Source organism: Pteropus alecto, unplaced genomic scaffold (assembly GCF_000325575.1).
Source record: "Pteropus alecto unplaced genomic scaffold, ASM32557v1 scaffold137, whole genome shotgun sequence".
Classification (NCBI taxonomy): Eukaryota; Metazoa; Chordata; class Mammalia; order Chiroptera; family Pteropodidae; genus Pteropus; species Pteropus alecto.
The window spans coordinates 4,711,555-4,727,594 of NW_006440135.1; the positions used below are offsets into that span (position 1 = coordinate 4,711,555).

General features: G+C 58.0%; 1 protein-coding gene across 2 annotated transcripts in view; it reads right to left on the reverse strand.

Moving 5' to 3' along the window:
* Positions 1 to 4,836: 4,836 nt before the first annotated feature.
* Positions 4,837 to 16,040, reverse strand: part of PDCD6 (programmed cell death 6) — a 13,466-nt gene continuing 2,262 nt past the window's right edge. The window contains exons 2-5 of one of the 2 annotated variants that reach the window (XM_025050501.1): positions 12,117 to 12,161; positions 10,999 to 11,151; positions 7,362 to 7,471; positions 4,837 to 5,411 (exon numbers count right to left, since the gene is read on the reverse strand). In XM_025050501.1, the coding sequence (XP_024906269.1) occupies positions 5,313 to 5,411; positions 7,362 to 7,471; positions 10,999 to 11,149 (360 nt within the window). In that variant the 5' untranslated portion in view covers positions 11,150 to 11,151; positions 12,117 to 12,161 and the 3' untranslated portion in view covers positions 4,837 to 5,312. Of the gene's footprint in view, positions 5,412 to 7,361; positions 7,472 to 10,992; positions 11,152 to 12,116; positions 12,162 to 16,040 lie in introns of both variants that reach the window. The other variant, XM_015593436.2, reaches the window with a different exon arrangement.

Sequence of the window (16,040 nt, forward strand, 5' to 3'; positions counted from 1 at the left end):
GATTTCCTCCCTGCAGTTTTTCCCGTCTCCCCCTTCCAGGTAGTCTACTTTTAATTTCTACAATTCTTATTCTGTATTTTCTTTCTTATTGAATAGGTTCTCTTTTTTTATTAAAATTATTGAGGTGACAAACGTTTCGGGTATACAATTCAACAGTACATCACAGACGGCACATTGTGTGTTCACCACCCAAAGTTAAACTTCCGTCACCAGACATTTGACCCCCTGTACCCCATCTGCCGTCCCCTCCCCCACTCCCCTCCGGCCACCACTATCCACGTCTGGTCCCAGTCTATTCGTTTGCTTTCAGTTTCGTCCCCCACACAGTGGATGCATCTCAGGTCATCTGAGAGACGCCAGCCTGCATTGAGTTCCCAGTGCTTCTCAGAAGGAAAGCCTCAGATGACCAGTTGCTGGAGCTTGCGGGGGGCGGGGTTCGGGGCAGGGGAGACTGCCCTGCCAGCACTGTGCACAGTGGGCTTGTGGGGGCACAGGAGGTACCTTCTCAGGACAGTGACTTCTCTGACCTCCTGCCTGCCTGGGGGTGGGGGGCTCGTTCAGCCCCCTTGTGAGTGGCCCCAGGCTGTGCTGGGCCCAGCACCTCTTCCCACTCCCTCCAGGGGTTTTGGGAGCAGGCGTCTGCAGGCCTTAGACAGAGACTGAAGCTCTGCCTCCCTCCCCAGCTCTGCATCGCTGAGGGCCACGTGAAGGGCACCTCAGGCTCTCTCTGGGTCTCCGTCTTCCTGTCTAGAAAACAGGTAAGTACAGGCCCACGGGACAGAGCAGAGCCCAGAGGTGAGCTCACACATGTGGTGGGTGATGCCGGACAAGGTGCCGAGCCTTCATGGGGAAGGGAGACTCTTCCCAACACGTGGTGTCGGGGCGACAAGGCCTCCACGTGCAGAATGAAGCTGGACCCTCACACCATGCCATGTGCAAAAGTGAACTCAAAATGGATCAAAGACCTAAACATAGAAAATAGAGCTCTTAGAAGGGCACACAGGGAAAAAGCTTCATGACATTGGATTTGGCAAACATTCCCTACATAATGACACCGCGAGCACAGGTAACAACAGGAAAACTTACATCAGAATTGAAAACTTTTGTGCATAGAGGACACAACAAAGCGAAAAGGCAACCGGTCACAGAATGGGAGAGAATAATCGCAAATCGCAGATCTGATTCGGAATTACTATACAGAACGTATAAAGATATCCTACGATTCAACACTAAAAATACGACCAATTAAAAAATGGGAAAAAGACTTGACATCTCTCCAAAGAAGATGCACAAGTGGCCAGTAAGCACGTGAAAAGATGTTCAGCCTCACTAATCACTAGGTAGACGCAGCCCAGACCACAGGGAGATACCTCCTCACACCCACACACTCATTAGGATGGCCCTCACGAAGAAAGCCCCCCAAAACGAGCAGCGACGTGCAGAGATTGGGCCCTCGTGCACTGTTGGCAGAAACCTCAGATGGTGTAGCCACTGTGGGAAACAGCAGGGAGGGGCCGCAAATAATTCCACGGCTTCGCCGCTTCCGGGGTGTAACCGAAAGGACTGGCAGCAGGGACTTGAAGAGACATCTGTGCACCAATGGTCAGAGCAGCACTTCCCCCAGACGGAAGGACGGGCCGTGTCCACCAACATGATGGATGAGCACGAGATGTGTGTGCACGCGATGCGGTGTGACAGCCTTAATGAGAAGGGAATCCTGGCACGGGCTGCCACATGGGTGAGCCTGGAGGACTTTATGCTGGGTGACATAAGCCAGGCACAGAAGGACGAACGCTGTGTGACGTCACTCATACGAGGTCCCTGGAGGGTCAGAACCACAGGGACAGCAGATGGTGGTTCGCAGGGGCCGGGGGACGGGAGGGAGTGAGTGTTTAATGGGGACAGAGGTCCAGTTTGGGACAAGGAGAAAGTCCTGGACATGATGGTGGTGATGGCTGCACAGCAGTGTGAACGCACTTAATGCACAGAACTGTGCGCTTAAAATGGTTAAGGTGACAAATTTTATCTTCCCTACATTTTACCACCAATACACACAAACCAGGTAAGAACCCCCCTCTTTACCTATTCGTCCTGCTTTGTGTGCTCCGACGCGTTTTACCACCAATACACACAAACCAGGTAAGAACCGCCCCCCACTTTACCTATTCGTCCTGCTTTGTGTGCTCCGACGCCTAAAAGCAGACGTGGGCCAGCTTCCTGGAGCCTCCACTCTGTGGGGTCAGACATCGATCACAGTCACATTCACACACACGTGCACCCACGAGTAAGTCCACACTCCATTTATGCCATGGAGAAGTGGCGAGCTGGCTCCAGGCCCATCTGTTGGGGGCTATGAGGTGAGGGGCTGGGTATGAGGGCACATACGGCCCAGCCCCTCAGGTTCCTACCTTCCAGGAAGCAAGGTGGCCCCTCTGAATGGGGCACCTTGGTCAGAGAGGACAGGAGGACACAGTGGGGACGCCACGGGGGCTGACGGCCACACAGCAGAGAAAGGGATCTGACTTCCGCTCCACCTGCAGACCCCGCCCTCCCCAGGGGAGTGCTAACAGCCCCCATTGCCACCTACCCAGGTGGGTGGTGACACCTGCTGTGTCTCCAGACCTCTACCTCCTCCCCTCCTTGGTCAGATTCACGATTCGGGTACTATTTCCTCCTGTGAAGTGGGGGAGGACTCCAGAGGTCTCAGGCAGGTTCTTCTGCCTCTGTAGGTCACATTAGGAGCTGGCCCATCAGCACCGTTCAGATGGAGGGAGCTGAGAGTAGATGAGGAGAAATGACCAGGGGACAGGAAATGGGGAATGGGGACGGGGAGCTGTGCGGGATAGGGTACAGGGACCAGGGACAGCGGTGGCCTCAGCAGCTGGCCCGGCTTGGCCTCCCCGTGCCCGTGCTGAGGCCGGCGGCCCCATGGAGCTGGTGCCTGTCCCAGCTCCGACTCCGTGGCTTCGGCACAGCTCTGGAGCAAAGTCGCGGACACAAAGCTGCCGAAGTCGTTAGGTTTTGCAGCTTTTTGCAGCGCTGTTGCCCCCTGCACAACGGGAAGCCCACTGTCCCTGGTTCGGCGGCTTCTGTGAATCCAGGCTGGCAGCTGAGGGAGGGTGAGCGTCCCTCCCAGGCGTGACTGTGCTGCCCCCATGTGGCCGGCCGCGGCTCCAGGCTGCTGCACGTCCTTCCTGTTCTGACGGTGAGGCACCCGGCTTAGCTCTCAGGCAGCCCCTAAGCCCGGCTCCGAAGCAGGGCCCCCAACCCCTCAGCCAACCTGCCTCTCCCGCCTTCCAGAACAGGGCCCTGTCCCCACCCCCCAGCCCGAGTCGCTGCCACACACTCCACCCTACTCGCCATCCCCCAGGTCCCCACTGGCCCCACTCCTCACCGTGCCTCCATTGGCCACACCTGACTCCCACTGAGGCTCACGTGGGTGCCTGCACTACACACCTGTCTGTATCTCTGACACTCACGTGAGAGTATCTGCACCACGCACCTGAGCACACGTACCTTACCTGAGCATCTGCACCACACACCTGGGAAGCCCACACTGGTCCCATGTGGAACAGCTGTCCGGGCCAATGCGGGTAGACAGACTTCCTTTGTGAGTCGCCACCTCGCCTTTCCACGTCAGGAAGCAGAGCCACCCACACCCCCACGAGCTCATGTGAGCGGACAGCCTCTCGGCATCCACCGTCTGGCATCAAGTGGCCTAGAGAAAAGCACCGACTACACCTGGGGGAAGGTACCTCACCAGGGCCATGAGCTGCCACTGCTGAGACCAGCTCGAGGGTCTCCAGCCTCCTGGGGCTCCGGGACGGATCCAGGCCCAAGGGACGGCAGCTGTGGGGCGGGGGGGTGAGGTGGGGGGATGGGGAAGGCGGCATGTGGACGGCAGAGCACCGCCAGGCTGGACAGGTGACGCGCCTGCTGCCCTCGCTCTGAGCCTAGAGTCACTGCAGGCCTGGGATCGGCGTCTTCCACAGGCCCCTGTAATAAGCAGCCACGGCAGGCCGGGTGGGCACGTGGATGGGGACGCTGGGGACGCAGTGGGGCCACTGGCGCAGAGGTGTGGAGGCCAGCGTGTCCGTGAGAACACAGAGGCTGTGGGACTCACGGAGTCGGGAACCTGGGTTCCAGGGTCTGATGGCCTCATGGAGTCTGCAGCTTAGGGCCTAGGGTCTGAAGGCCGCTTGTACTTGTGAATTTGGAACTGGGGATCAGGGAGTTGACCGCTCTAAAGCACAACTTGGGGTCACGTGCTGGTTCCATCTCACAAATATGTGGGCATCCGCAGAGGAGGCAAAACGTAAAAGGCTGGGAACCCTCCAAACCGTACCCCACTGAGCTGACAAGGTGCCCGAGTCCCCCAGATCATGGTCAGTGACACCAACACCACTACACAGCCCCCCAGGCCCCCGAGCACGGATACTCAGGCCACCCAATTTCTGATGTCCCACACTCATTTACAAATCAGACACCCAGCCAGAACCCTAATGTCCTCGCAACCCCACCCCAAATCCTGGTTTGCGGAAGCACACTTGGGGGGAGGGACAGATGCCGTGAGTACGTGGCAAGGCCGGGCCACGCTGGCGACCAGGGTGGGCTGGCCAGTAGCTCCACCTTCACGTGTGACACTCTAACCAGCCAGCAAAGGTGCAGAGTGAACCATGAGCAGATGACAGACGCTTACACGCCGCTGACCCACATGGGGATTTGTGTGTCCAAAGTTTTATGAAATTTAAACTCCTGGAACGCGAAGGGAGGTACCCACACTTCTCCACAGGCAGAGCCATGCCCCGGACCCCGCACGCGCTTCTGAGGCGGATGGGACAGGGGCACATTGCTTTATTGCTTACGCTGCATATTCAAATGAATACAATAAACCCTTTTTTTAAAAAGTAAGGCACATGAAAAGTCTTCTGTGCAAGTTACATATTAATTCAAAACTCTTATTGGTTAATACAGGTATTTCTACTACAGAATTAGAACCATCTAGGAAAGCACATGATAAATTTTATACATGCAGAACACCTGAAGCATTCTCAGGCCTCACCTTATGGCACAATTAAACAGCCCCAAATCAAATGCTTGCATCTGAGTAACGACACGACCACCGTTACGACTGTGCAAACGCCGATCAGCTTATTATCTACATATGTACAGCTGGGTCCCCAAACACCAATCACATGAACCCTGAAGGAAGAACAGCGTCTATGCGTCCGTGCTCCATTTTGTTAAAGTAAGAGGTTTGGCATTTTCAGTCTCTCTTCCGTAATCACGTCGCTGTTTGCAGAAGTCCTGGGTTATACGATGCTGAAGACCATGGAAAGGTACTGCTCGTAGGACACCTGAATCCAGCCATCCTGGTCCGTATCATAGCGTCTGAATATATCTGTCAACCTCTGGGAAAAAACCACAGATGTTTAAATCTCGATATTCATTCAACGGAAAAAACAAAACGTATTTCGCGAAAAGACCTTTAGAAAGCCAATTTCAGAGGCATCGTGTCTCCACATCCCCTCACTCCGACAGAGGCCAGCGCAGGGAGGCACGGGCAGGGGACCTCTGAGCACCACCCCCAGGCTAGGTCTGACCCCAGGTTCCTCCTCAGAACCTGTCCCCAGCAGGTGAGGCCCCAGTGACAGGACGGGAACTGTCCGTGCTGCCCCCCAAGTCCTCCTGTCTGTTGTCCCCCACCCCAGGGTTCCATCTCAGTCTTTCCACAAGCCTAACGCCCCAGGTCGGGTCAGGAGCAGAGGGGAGGCCACCTGTGCCCAACGGTTAGGTGCGTGCTGGCCCAGAACACAGAGCTGGGCAACCAGGACAGGTTCCGAAGAATCGCACGACTAGAGGAGACAGATACGCCGCCGTTCCGTGGCAAGAAAATAACACCAGGTCCACTGTGACCTTGGTGGCCGGCCGGCTGAGAAGCCTGACGCGTGATCTGGGCCACACCTCTGCCCTGCGGCAGCGGAAAGAGCTACGGCAAACCGGGCCGGACACACGTGACCGTCCACTTGGCATCGAACGGGAGCACCCCGGAGCGCGTGCGAAACCGACAGCAGCGGCAGCACCGAACTCCTGGCTGGAGCAATGGGCAAATTTTTCTTGTTTTAATTGTATTTTTCCAAGATTCCTACCAGTTTTCATGTTATTTTGTCAAAAACAATTTTCAAAAAGCCTTTCTCTTTTCGGTAAAAGAAGTTTTTCACTTGTGGCCTTCCCATCTGTCCATGCTCAGGGTCATTCTCGAAGCGTGGGTGGGGCCTGCCACAGCGGGAAGGACAGCCCTCGCCCAGGGGCAGCGTCTGGCGGGACTCAGGTCAGGACTCAGGTGGCACCGCCTGGCTGCTGAGCCAGCGCAGCGGCCTCTGCCGGGCGGACGTGCAGGGTCAGACGTTCACTCGCGGGCCGTAACCTCAAACGAAAATCCTAACCCGAGAGCGATTCACACACGGGCCAGGAGACTCTCACACTTCGCCCTTTCCTCAAGTGTTCAGACGACAGTGTGAAAACGTGACCCAGCCTCGCCAGACCCTGAGAGCCAGACACGAGATCAGAGACCTCCGGCTGTCACTCAGACTGACCTGCCAGCTTCACGGGGCCAGGGGTCAAGACGCCAGCGAAACTACACTTCTGCTACTCCATCGCTTTATAATGAGGAAGAAAATCGGAGACTGTTTCCCCAAATTCCATTGAAAACCCTCAGGCTGTTTGCACCTCCCGTGGGCCGTGAGGGACAGCTGGGCCCTCCCTGGGGACGCACGCTGCGGGCTCTGCGGAACCCTCCATGCAGCAAACACACTTTCGAGGGAAGGCGCCCCAGAGTACCGGCCGTGAGCTGACCAGCACTAGGCCCGCGTGACGGGCACATGCTGTCCCTGCTCGTCTTTGAAATTTGTAGTAATAAAATTTTGGAATACAAACAAGTATTCAAAAGTTCCGTGCATTTCTAAAGCCTAGAGTCTATGGGACTCGGGTCCCCGCCGAGCAACAGGACGGGGCCCGTGTGGGGACAGCCAGGGCAGGGCGGCAGCTCCCACAGCTCCGGACTTGCTTCTCTGGGGGCGCACCTCAGAACCATGCAGGGATCGGGCGGAGCAGGTGAGAGCCCGCACGAGGCCCCGCGCAGGGGGACGATCATCCCCTTGGGATGAGACACAACAAGAACAGCAGAGCCGGACACGGGAGGAGCAGCGCCTCCGACCGGCCACGGACGCCGCCAGGGGCGTGAGCAGCACTGCTCGCCCCCGTGGACCAGGAGAAAGCCGCTTCCCCAAAGGCAGGGCTGGCTCAGGAGCTCCAGAGACCCACCGCAGCTGCGCTGACCCCCGCCCTCTGGGGCCCGGTACCTGCAAAACGATGCAGCCTTGGATGAAGTCATCAAAAGCGATCTGCCCCCGTCCTTGCCGGTCAAACTTCCGAATGAGGATGTCGTGGAACTGGTCGGAGAGCCGGTAGCCTTGAAGAGGGACCAGAGAAAAGGGACCTTCGGTCAACACCCCTCCCCCTCCAGGAGACCCGCCCTAACCACGGGGACACAGTGGCCCGGGCTGATGGGACACATGCAGCAAAGGCACTCCAACGCACTCTGAAGCAAGTCGTTCAGCAGTGCCAGGCGATAGGCCGGGTGTAGCTGGGGGCAGTGCCGCCACGTGACCTCACTGGTCCATGTCACACCCGCCTGCCACACCTCGCCACAGGGCAGCCAAGCTGTTCCTTGAATGCAGCGAGTCCCCCTTTTAAACAGCCCTTTCCCGACAGTCGTGAACCCAGACGGGAGAGAGCTCTGCGCTGCTCGTCACTAGAGTGCGCGCGGAGAGGCCCTCGCTCCAGGCTTCCAATTCCACAGAACGTGCACTTGGAAAACCGGACACTAGTGGACAGAGGCTCCCACCGAGCCGCACGTGCCGGCAGCAGGAAAGCGAACGTTACAAGGCGCAGGGCAGCCTTGCCAGGTTCAAGCCCGCTAACGCGCTGCCAAACGCTACGGCAGAGTCCCGACTCCATTTTCCATTTACTGAGAAGATCCTGAGGAGGTCTCCAGCAGGAGGGCGGCTCTGAAGACGTGGGGACACGCAGCCCGTGTGGGGGACACCCCAGGGATCACTGCAAATGGAGACAGCTCCTTCCTACCCTTTATCCCACCACCCGTGTGCCCACGGTACCCTGCTGATCTGGAGACAAGATCAGGGGCCAGAACATTCCTACTGCTTCCCACGCCTTCCGCAGTCCTTGCGAGGGGCGTGCGCCTACTGTCTGAGCGAACGTCACAGTTAGTCACCCGTGTGACACTGAACACCTCCATGGAAAGGACTCGCAAACGCACACACGCGACAGCCCCTTCCCGACTAGCCGGTGTGCTTCGTAGGTCTGCGACCTGAACCCAGGCCCTCCCTGCGAGCTGAGAACACGGGGGTAGGCCTGGCTCAGAGCGAGGGCAGGTCCTGGGGGTGCACCCCGCCCCCCCGGCCCAACAACCCACGCCCAGCACCCTGCCTGCGGCCACGCGCAAACAATGCCGGCTGTGCGATGCTCAGCCTGGGAAAGGACAGGCCAGAGCAGCCACGCAGGACCCCGCCACCCCCAGACGGCGGACACAGCCATCAGGGGCCCGGACCTCACCATCACTGCGGGGTCAGACTAGAACACGGGCGATGAGCAAACAGCAGGAGGAGACTGCCTACCGAGGGGCCACATCCGGAGCACCCCGCTCTGCGCAGTCCCTGCAGTGAAGGCCCAGCAGCAAAGACTAACAAGGGGCTCCCTGCGCCCCCACTGCGGGGCCCTGGCGGACCTGGGCTGCTGGCCGCGGGCCGCACCCCGACCGCCACTGCAGACAAAGCAGATGCAGCTAAACAAGGGGAAACGTTGAAAAGAAGTGATGAGCACATGGGGGTCATTCCTACTTTCATCAAGTTTTCATAACAAACATGAGACCGGCCAGAGGCCGACGGGCTGGGGGTGGGGAGGGAAGCACCTGGTGGGCACGACTTTTGCCCCTGGAACCGCGGCCTCCGTGCTGACGGGGCCGAGGGCCGTGCCTGGCACACGGACGCATTCAGAATAAAAAATCGTAAACGAATGGACGGACTATCAAATCCGGCACGTGTGCCAGTCAGTCACACGGCTCCTGTGGAGCCACAGAGCTGACAGGACACGGAGGGCTCCAGCCTCACACCCCTCACATCCCTGGTTACCCCGAGGGACGTGCCTGTTCCCAGGGGTCAAATCCGAAGAGGACTCTGCTTCTGCGGCATGCTTCTAGCAGTTGAGAAATGTCCCAAAATGACCCATGTCACCCAAAGGGTGACAGTGCTGCTTTCATGGAAGACAAGGCCCTGGGGAAGGCTCCGGAGATCACGGACCCATCACAGGAAGAAACTTTTTGGAATAACAGAAGCAACGGTGCAAAAGAACATTTACTTCCTCCAGAAAAAGCTGGGAAGTCGGGAAGGGTGTCGGCACTGCCAGTGCGAGGGGCAGCCACCTGCCCTGCGTGTCTCCGCCACAGCTGCAAGTGGCCTGGCGTCTGACTGGGGGCAGGGGACTGGGCCACTGTCTGCCTTGGCGTCTCCAGGCCTGACGGGGATAGAAAGCACCGCGCTCTGTGGAACTGGAGTCACCCGTCTGGAACTGCCGCAGGGTCCTGGTTCCTCCCAAGGCCGCCCCAGCCGGGCCAGGCCCCCACCGGCCCCCAGCCAAGGGCACAGCCAGGTCCGAGTTCATGAGGCAGGAAAGGACAGCAAAAGGGAGACAGCCGTGAAGTACGTGGCCAGAAAAAACACAGGGAGGAAGGAACTACGTCAACAACCCCAAGAACTGAAACGTAGTTTATGTTATTAAACTCAAGATACTTAGAACGTACTACATCGTGACCTAACTTCTCTTATTTTTCAAGAAGGCATTTATAAGCAGCCTTTTAAGCGAAACAGAGTGGTTCTGTAACACGGGCCCGTGAATGCAGGGCCAAGAGGAACTGACCCAAATTAGAGTCTCAGTGCAACTCCACGCAAGCCCACATTTCAGTTCCTCCTCTCTAAATAAGAAATTCCAACTGCCTCTCAGACCCACCGCTGACATCGGAAGGCCCGCCGACCCACTCCGAAAGGTGCCGAGCGAACGCTCCTGAAGGCACGGCACACCCAGGCCTGGCACGCGTGTGGTGTGAGCACACCCAGGCCTGGCACGCGTGTGGACGTGCCAGTCCTGGTGGCCGGGCCCCACTGATGTAAGCACACCCAGGCTTGGCACACGTGTGGTGTGAGCACACTCAGGCCTGGCACACGTGGCACGGCACACCCAGGCCTGGCACGCATGTGGTGTGAGCACACCCAGGCCTGGCACACGTGTGGCACGGCACACCCATCCCTGGCACACGTGTGGCATGGCACACCCAGGCCTGGCACACGTGTGGCACGGCACACCCAGGCCTGGCACACGTGTGGCATGGCACGCCCAGGCCTGGCACGCGTGTGGTGTGACCACATTCAAGCCTGGCAGGCATGTGGTGTGAGCACACCCAGGCCTGGCAGGCGTGTGGCACAACACACTCAGGCTGACGCACACTTGAGAATGGGAGCTTGTGCTGACTCGGTGCCTGAGGCATGCGATTTGCACTGCAGCTCAGGATCGGCACTCATGGGCGCTCTCATCTTTCTGTGTATTTCAATGCACCATGAAACAGCAGCCGCTCTACACTGTCTTTTTCACTTATTCGATTTAAAATGTTTCAAAGCCACATTCTCAATGTGCTCGTGTCATCTCAAATCACAAAAGATAAACGATTGCATAGCCCTTATCTCATTTTGGATGAACACCGTACAAAAGTCTCCAATAATATCAAAACTTAAACCTGTATGATGTAAACAAAAATTTCACATATTGGATTAAAAAAGTCAGGAAGTTGAACAAAGTAAAAAATGTTTCCTGGCACCTGGTTTCCAAAATGAAACATGCCACACAATCAAAGCAGCGAATTACCGAAACCTGAGAGTGCTTGCTTGAGCTCGTTCTTGTCGATCATCCCAGAGTTGTCTCTGTCGTAGGTGCGGAAGACGTTCTGCCAGTCCGTGATGTACTTCCAGACGCCGGTGAACTCGCTGAAGTTCACGCCAGCCTTGTTCTCGCGGTCGAACATAGCTGAGACGGAAAGGGGCGTCAGTGGTGCGTGGCAAACGCAACCCTGGGGTCGATCGGCAGGGCCCGCACCCACGCCGCCATGTCCCCGTGTCCCCAGAGCCCTAGTTTCCTATGGGACCAGCACAGGACCAGCACGGTGCTTGGCGAGCGAATCCCCAAGTGCTGCTGATCAATGCTCACGGGCAGAGTGAGGGGCGTGGGGACTGGCACCCATCCACAGCCCCCGTGAAAAGGAACGTGCAAGCAAAACCCACCATCAGAGCCACAGTAACGAGAAGGCCTCACTTGGCAGCACGACCACGGGGGGGAGGGAGCGCCTGCTCTGCCAGGCAGATGCCGAGGGGCAGTGAAGCGCCCAGCCCCTAGCTCTGGGCCTGGAGCGCCCCTCTGCCCTCCAGGAGGCTCGGAGGAGCCCGTGGCCGGGAGAGCCCCCTCCGAGGACAAAGACTCTACTGGCTTTGCTTTCTCGGCAAGACCTGCCTTGCATTTTAAGATACCAGCCCAATTCCAGGTCCAAATACAAAAGAACCGAAAGCCCCATTTACATACAATTGCAAGACGGCTAACATACACGTGTACACACTCAGCCTGCACTACTGCTCTAAGGACAACAACAATAAGTCATTTGGTGTCTTCTCTGGGAGCGAGGTCAACTGAGACCGTGATTCCAGCTCCTGGTTTGGCAAGAAGCGCTCTACGATTCACTGACTTTCACCGGGCGATGATGCGGGTGAGCAGCCAAGGGCCGGAGCCCCCTCCCGTGGGCACTTGCGGTCTCCGGGACTGGGACCTCGAAGGTGCGGAAACCAACAGTAAAGTGTCGGTGTGGGACACGGCAGGCGGAGCGGGCCTCGCGCCTGCCCGGGGCTCGGGGTGTGGTTGCGGGGACAGGGAGGGATGCACCAGCTGGACAAGCGGCTCACAGCCGTTCGCCCACGTGGGCGAGACGCCGCGCCGTTACTTACATATGATCGACCTGACCGTCACGGGGTTGAATGGAGTCCAGGTGCCTGAAAACAAACAGGGATTCGAGTGTGAGAAAATCAATTCCACAGGAAAATCTCGGTTCTGAGGCTGGAACATGTGACACGTAAGTGTACGCGTCCCACGTGAAGACCTTGGAGGGGACACATTCGGTTGTGTGGGAGGGGCCTCCTGCAATGTGGAGAACCCTCAGCTCTGCCGGGACTCTGATTTACTGCAGAACCAAGAAATGGTTTTCTATTATTTTATTTTAATACACACTGAATTTTCCTGGAATTCAGCCACCAGGTAGTTGAGAAGACAGCACTTGGTTTTGCTAGGACTGTCACCAAATATACTGCTGACCCCGGTGCTGGAGTCCCCCAGACAGGCACAGCACACCTCTGTGGCTGCTGCATTCAGAGCTGCTACACACAGGCAGCGTGACCTCCTCCGTCTCCTTGTGCCGTCGTGCAAAGCACTCTGAGAACACGCCACCAAACCACGCTTTCAAACGTCTCCCCAACTACAGCCTGGGCGTTACACTCTTTTCCTTGAGGCTGAAAGGGCGATTGTATTTATTCTACGAATCACTTCAGAACAGCAGCGGGAGTTACCCAGTACGTTACAGCGGGGATGGCTGAGTCCCAGACGTGAGTGCCTGGAACTATCTGTCAACTGCGACAGTGCTCACCAGACACCTTGATGCCCGAGAACAGGTTTCAGAGCGATTTGTACCTTTATTAACTTTCACAGCAGAAACAAAGTCAAAGGTGTTTTTAATGCAGAGAAGCAGCTGTGTCTGGGCCCGGCCTCGCTTGTGTAACGACGGCCCACTCTGTCCTCTACGCACACAGCTGTCTCAGCTCTGGGTGGCACAGGGATCCAGCCGCCCCCAACGCTCCTGGCTGAGGGTCAGCAGGGTGCCACCCGACACTGTAGGACACTGGGCTGCCACCGTCCCAGCCTCCTGAGTGTCCATCCAACACATGCACGCCCCACTCTACCCGGCCTGCCTTTAAGCCCCAGGTGAGATGCTTCCTCAGGGGAGATTTCCTGAGTGCCCCCCGCCCCCCACTGCAGTCACTAAGCTAAGTGCCTGTCCTAGCAGCACCCGGCTGACATCTGTTCAGAACGCCTGCAGCCGTCACTGGAGTGAGGCCACCACCTACGATGCAGGGGCACAGGTGTCCCATGCCTGGCGTCAGGGCACTGGACTTGCAGGGGGTGGGGAGGAGCCCCACATTCAGGGTCAAGGGGCCGCAGAGCCGCAGAGCAGGGGGGACCGAAGAGGCAGGGATGCCCACAGAGGCGCGCCCGCTGCCCCGCACTGGGGATTCCGAGAACACACAGGGACAGAAGCTGGGGAACAAGCTCCCGAGACCCGACCACCACGTCTGACACAGCCAGGCGGCCACTCGGACGACAGTCCTGAGTGCTGGGTGGATTCATGACAGGCGCTCGCAGTGCCCCAGACAGCGCCAGCCACGACTGTGCCGCACAGGGTCACGCGGAAGCAAGAGGCGCGAAGCTCAGTGACGCTACGCACGGGCCCGTCTCGCGATGGCGGCCAGTGTCCCCAGGCAGGCAGAGACCGCAGGCCCCGGGACCGCGCTGTGCTGGAGGACTTGGGGGACAGCCAGGGGCCCAGGCTCAGGAGAGCAAAAGGGCATCCTTGTCTGTGATGGAGAGGCTGGGACCGCCACCGTCCCTCCTGTTACCCAGGGTGGCTTCTCCACACAGACCCAGAGAGAACGACAGCAGCCGGCGATGACTGGACCTCGAGCTACGCTAGCCCTGTGGCCCGGTCTCCAGCCCAACGTCAGAGCCCAACAGCCCGTAGAAGCTGAGGACCGCGCAGTGCGCACGGGAGGCCGGACCACTCACACGGCAGTGTCCTTGAGACACCACGCCAGTGACAGCGCACCTCCCACGGCGCTTGCCAAGCTCAGGGCTTCCCTGCAGGGAGGTGTGCCCGCCGCCCTGCCCCAGCTCCAACACCCCAGCGCCTTTTCCCAGGAACGCAAGACCCTCGGCGGGCACAGACGCCCCGCCGGACCTGTCCTCGCAAAACTCTTGGCCACTGCAGCTGTAGGCCTTGCCTCAACCTCTCCGCTGAGCAGCAGAGGAAGCAGAAGCACAGCCCTGTCTTCCCTGCAAACGGAGGGCACGACCTCCCCACCCAGAACCTGGTGACAGCGCTGTCGCCTACAGCAGCAGTGCTGGCTGGCATGTGGCTAACGGAACAAGCCACCAGCCAGCCGGCCACTGCTGGGTGTCAGCATCTTCCCACCTAAGCGCCAAGCACACCAATGCTTTCAGGAATTTGTATCTGCCCCCCTTCTCAAACGGGGGAGCCCCACTCTGCTCCGTGACAGAACTTGGTCTTTTTAATCTCCAAAGAGGCTTCTCTTGAACTCCTGTCCCGTTAACCACAGATTCTCGCGGGGGACAGCTTCGGTGAGTGGAGGCCCACGCCCTGACGTCACACACCACACTGGGTCACTGACTGCAGCCCTTTTGGGGAAAAGCAGCAGCCTCTCCAACACTGCTGGGGCCCGGCCAGGACTCCGGCCCTCAGAGCTGTGTGAGGAGGAGGTCCCGCGGGCTGGGCGCCCCCTCAGGTCCAGCACGAGGTCCCACCCACCAGTCACCTCCAATTACGGCTTCCCAGGGCACAACGTGAAGCACAGCCCTTCTCCCAGCAACCTGAACACCGATCACAAGCACCATCAGAAACGTGTCCTACGAACCCTGAGTCGAGTCACTAGAGCTTTCACGTTATGGCTAAGACAGGCGGCGTCCACTAGGAAGCACCACGAACTCAGTCCTGGGCGGTGAGATGGTGTCCCCCAGGTCTGGACCAGGCAGAGGTGGGGCCTGGTGGACGTGGGCTTGGCTGGAGAGGACCTAAACTTTCAGTCATCCTGTTTTCACGTGCGAAGACACTGAGGCCAGAGATGCTGTCACCTGCCCAGCCTCGCAGAGTAACTCGTTGGCAAAGCCAGGTCCCCCAACCTTCCTTTGTTTCCCTCCGAAACTCCGGCAGCAAGTATCTGGAAAGAGCCAATGGGACGGGGCACTGAGGGTTGCAGACCTCACAGGCTCGATGACTAACTAGGACTGACAACAGTCACGGTCACAGCTTGTCACAGCGCAAGGACCCAGAGGAAAACCGGCAGAGAAAAAGGCATGGAACAAGTTAGGGGGAGACCAGGCACAGCTGCCAGAGCCCCGTTAGTCACCCCAGGACACACACAATCCTCCAATGGGCGGGCGACACACATGAAGCACTGTCAACCAGGGAAGCGCCCCGAGCCGGGGTGTCCAGGGTTCTTCTCGGGGGTCAGTCACAGAAGCGCCAGACGCCCAGAGGGAAGGCAGGCGTTTGCTGTCCCCATACTCCCAGTAGGAACCATCCAAGCAAATGGGTCCCATGTGCTCAAGGCCCTCAGCGGGCAGAACAGTTACCTGTCAGAACATTCCAGAGGCAGCCTGTCGTCACACAGGCCCTCCTTGGAAACGGCAGGCTCCCAGCGGCCTAGCCTGCTGAGTCAGCCTGCGCCCACGCACGAAGATGGAGCCTGCAGGTCAACCTCGGACCCCCCGCCACACCACGAGCACAGACAGGGCACCCAGCTCTCCGGGCCTGGAGGAACAGCTGGCAGGGAGCAGTCTGTTTGGGTGGTCTGAGTTCTCTCATTTCTACTTAGTGTGGGAACCCCAAGAGAGCAGGAGCTCTAGTTTGACAAAAAAAAAAAAACTTTAAAAGAATACATGAATTCTTTATAAAGCGCAACTAAAAAACGCCTCCTCAAAATACATCGATATGTCGCATCAAGGCAAAACTTGAAGCACAAAAAAGAGGCTTGAGCAAAATTAACCTCTCTTAATCCCAAGAAATAACGTAAAGATTAAAAAAAAAA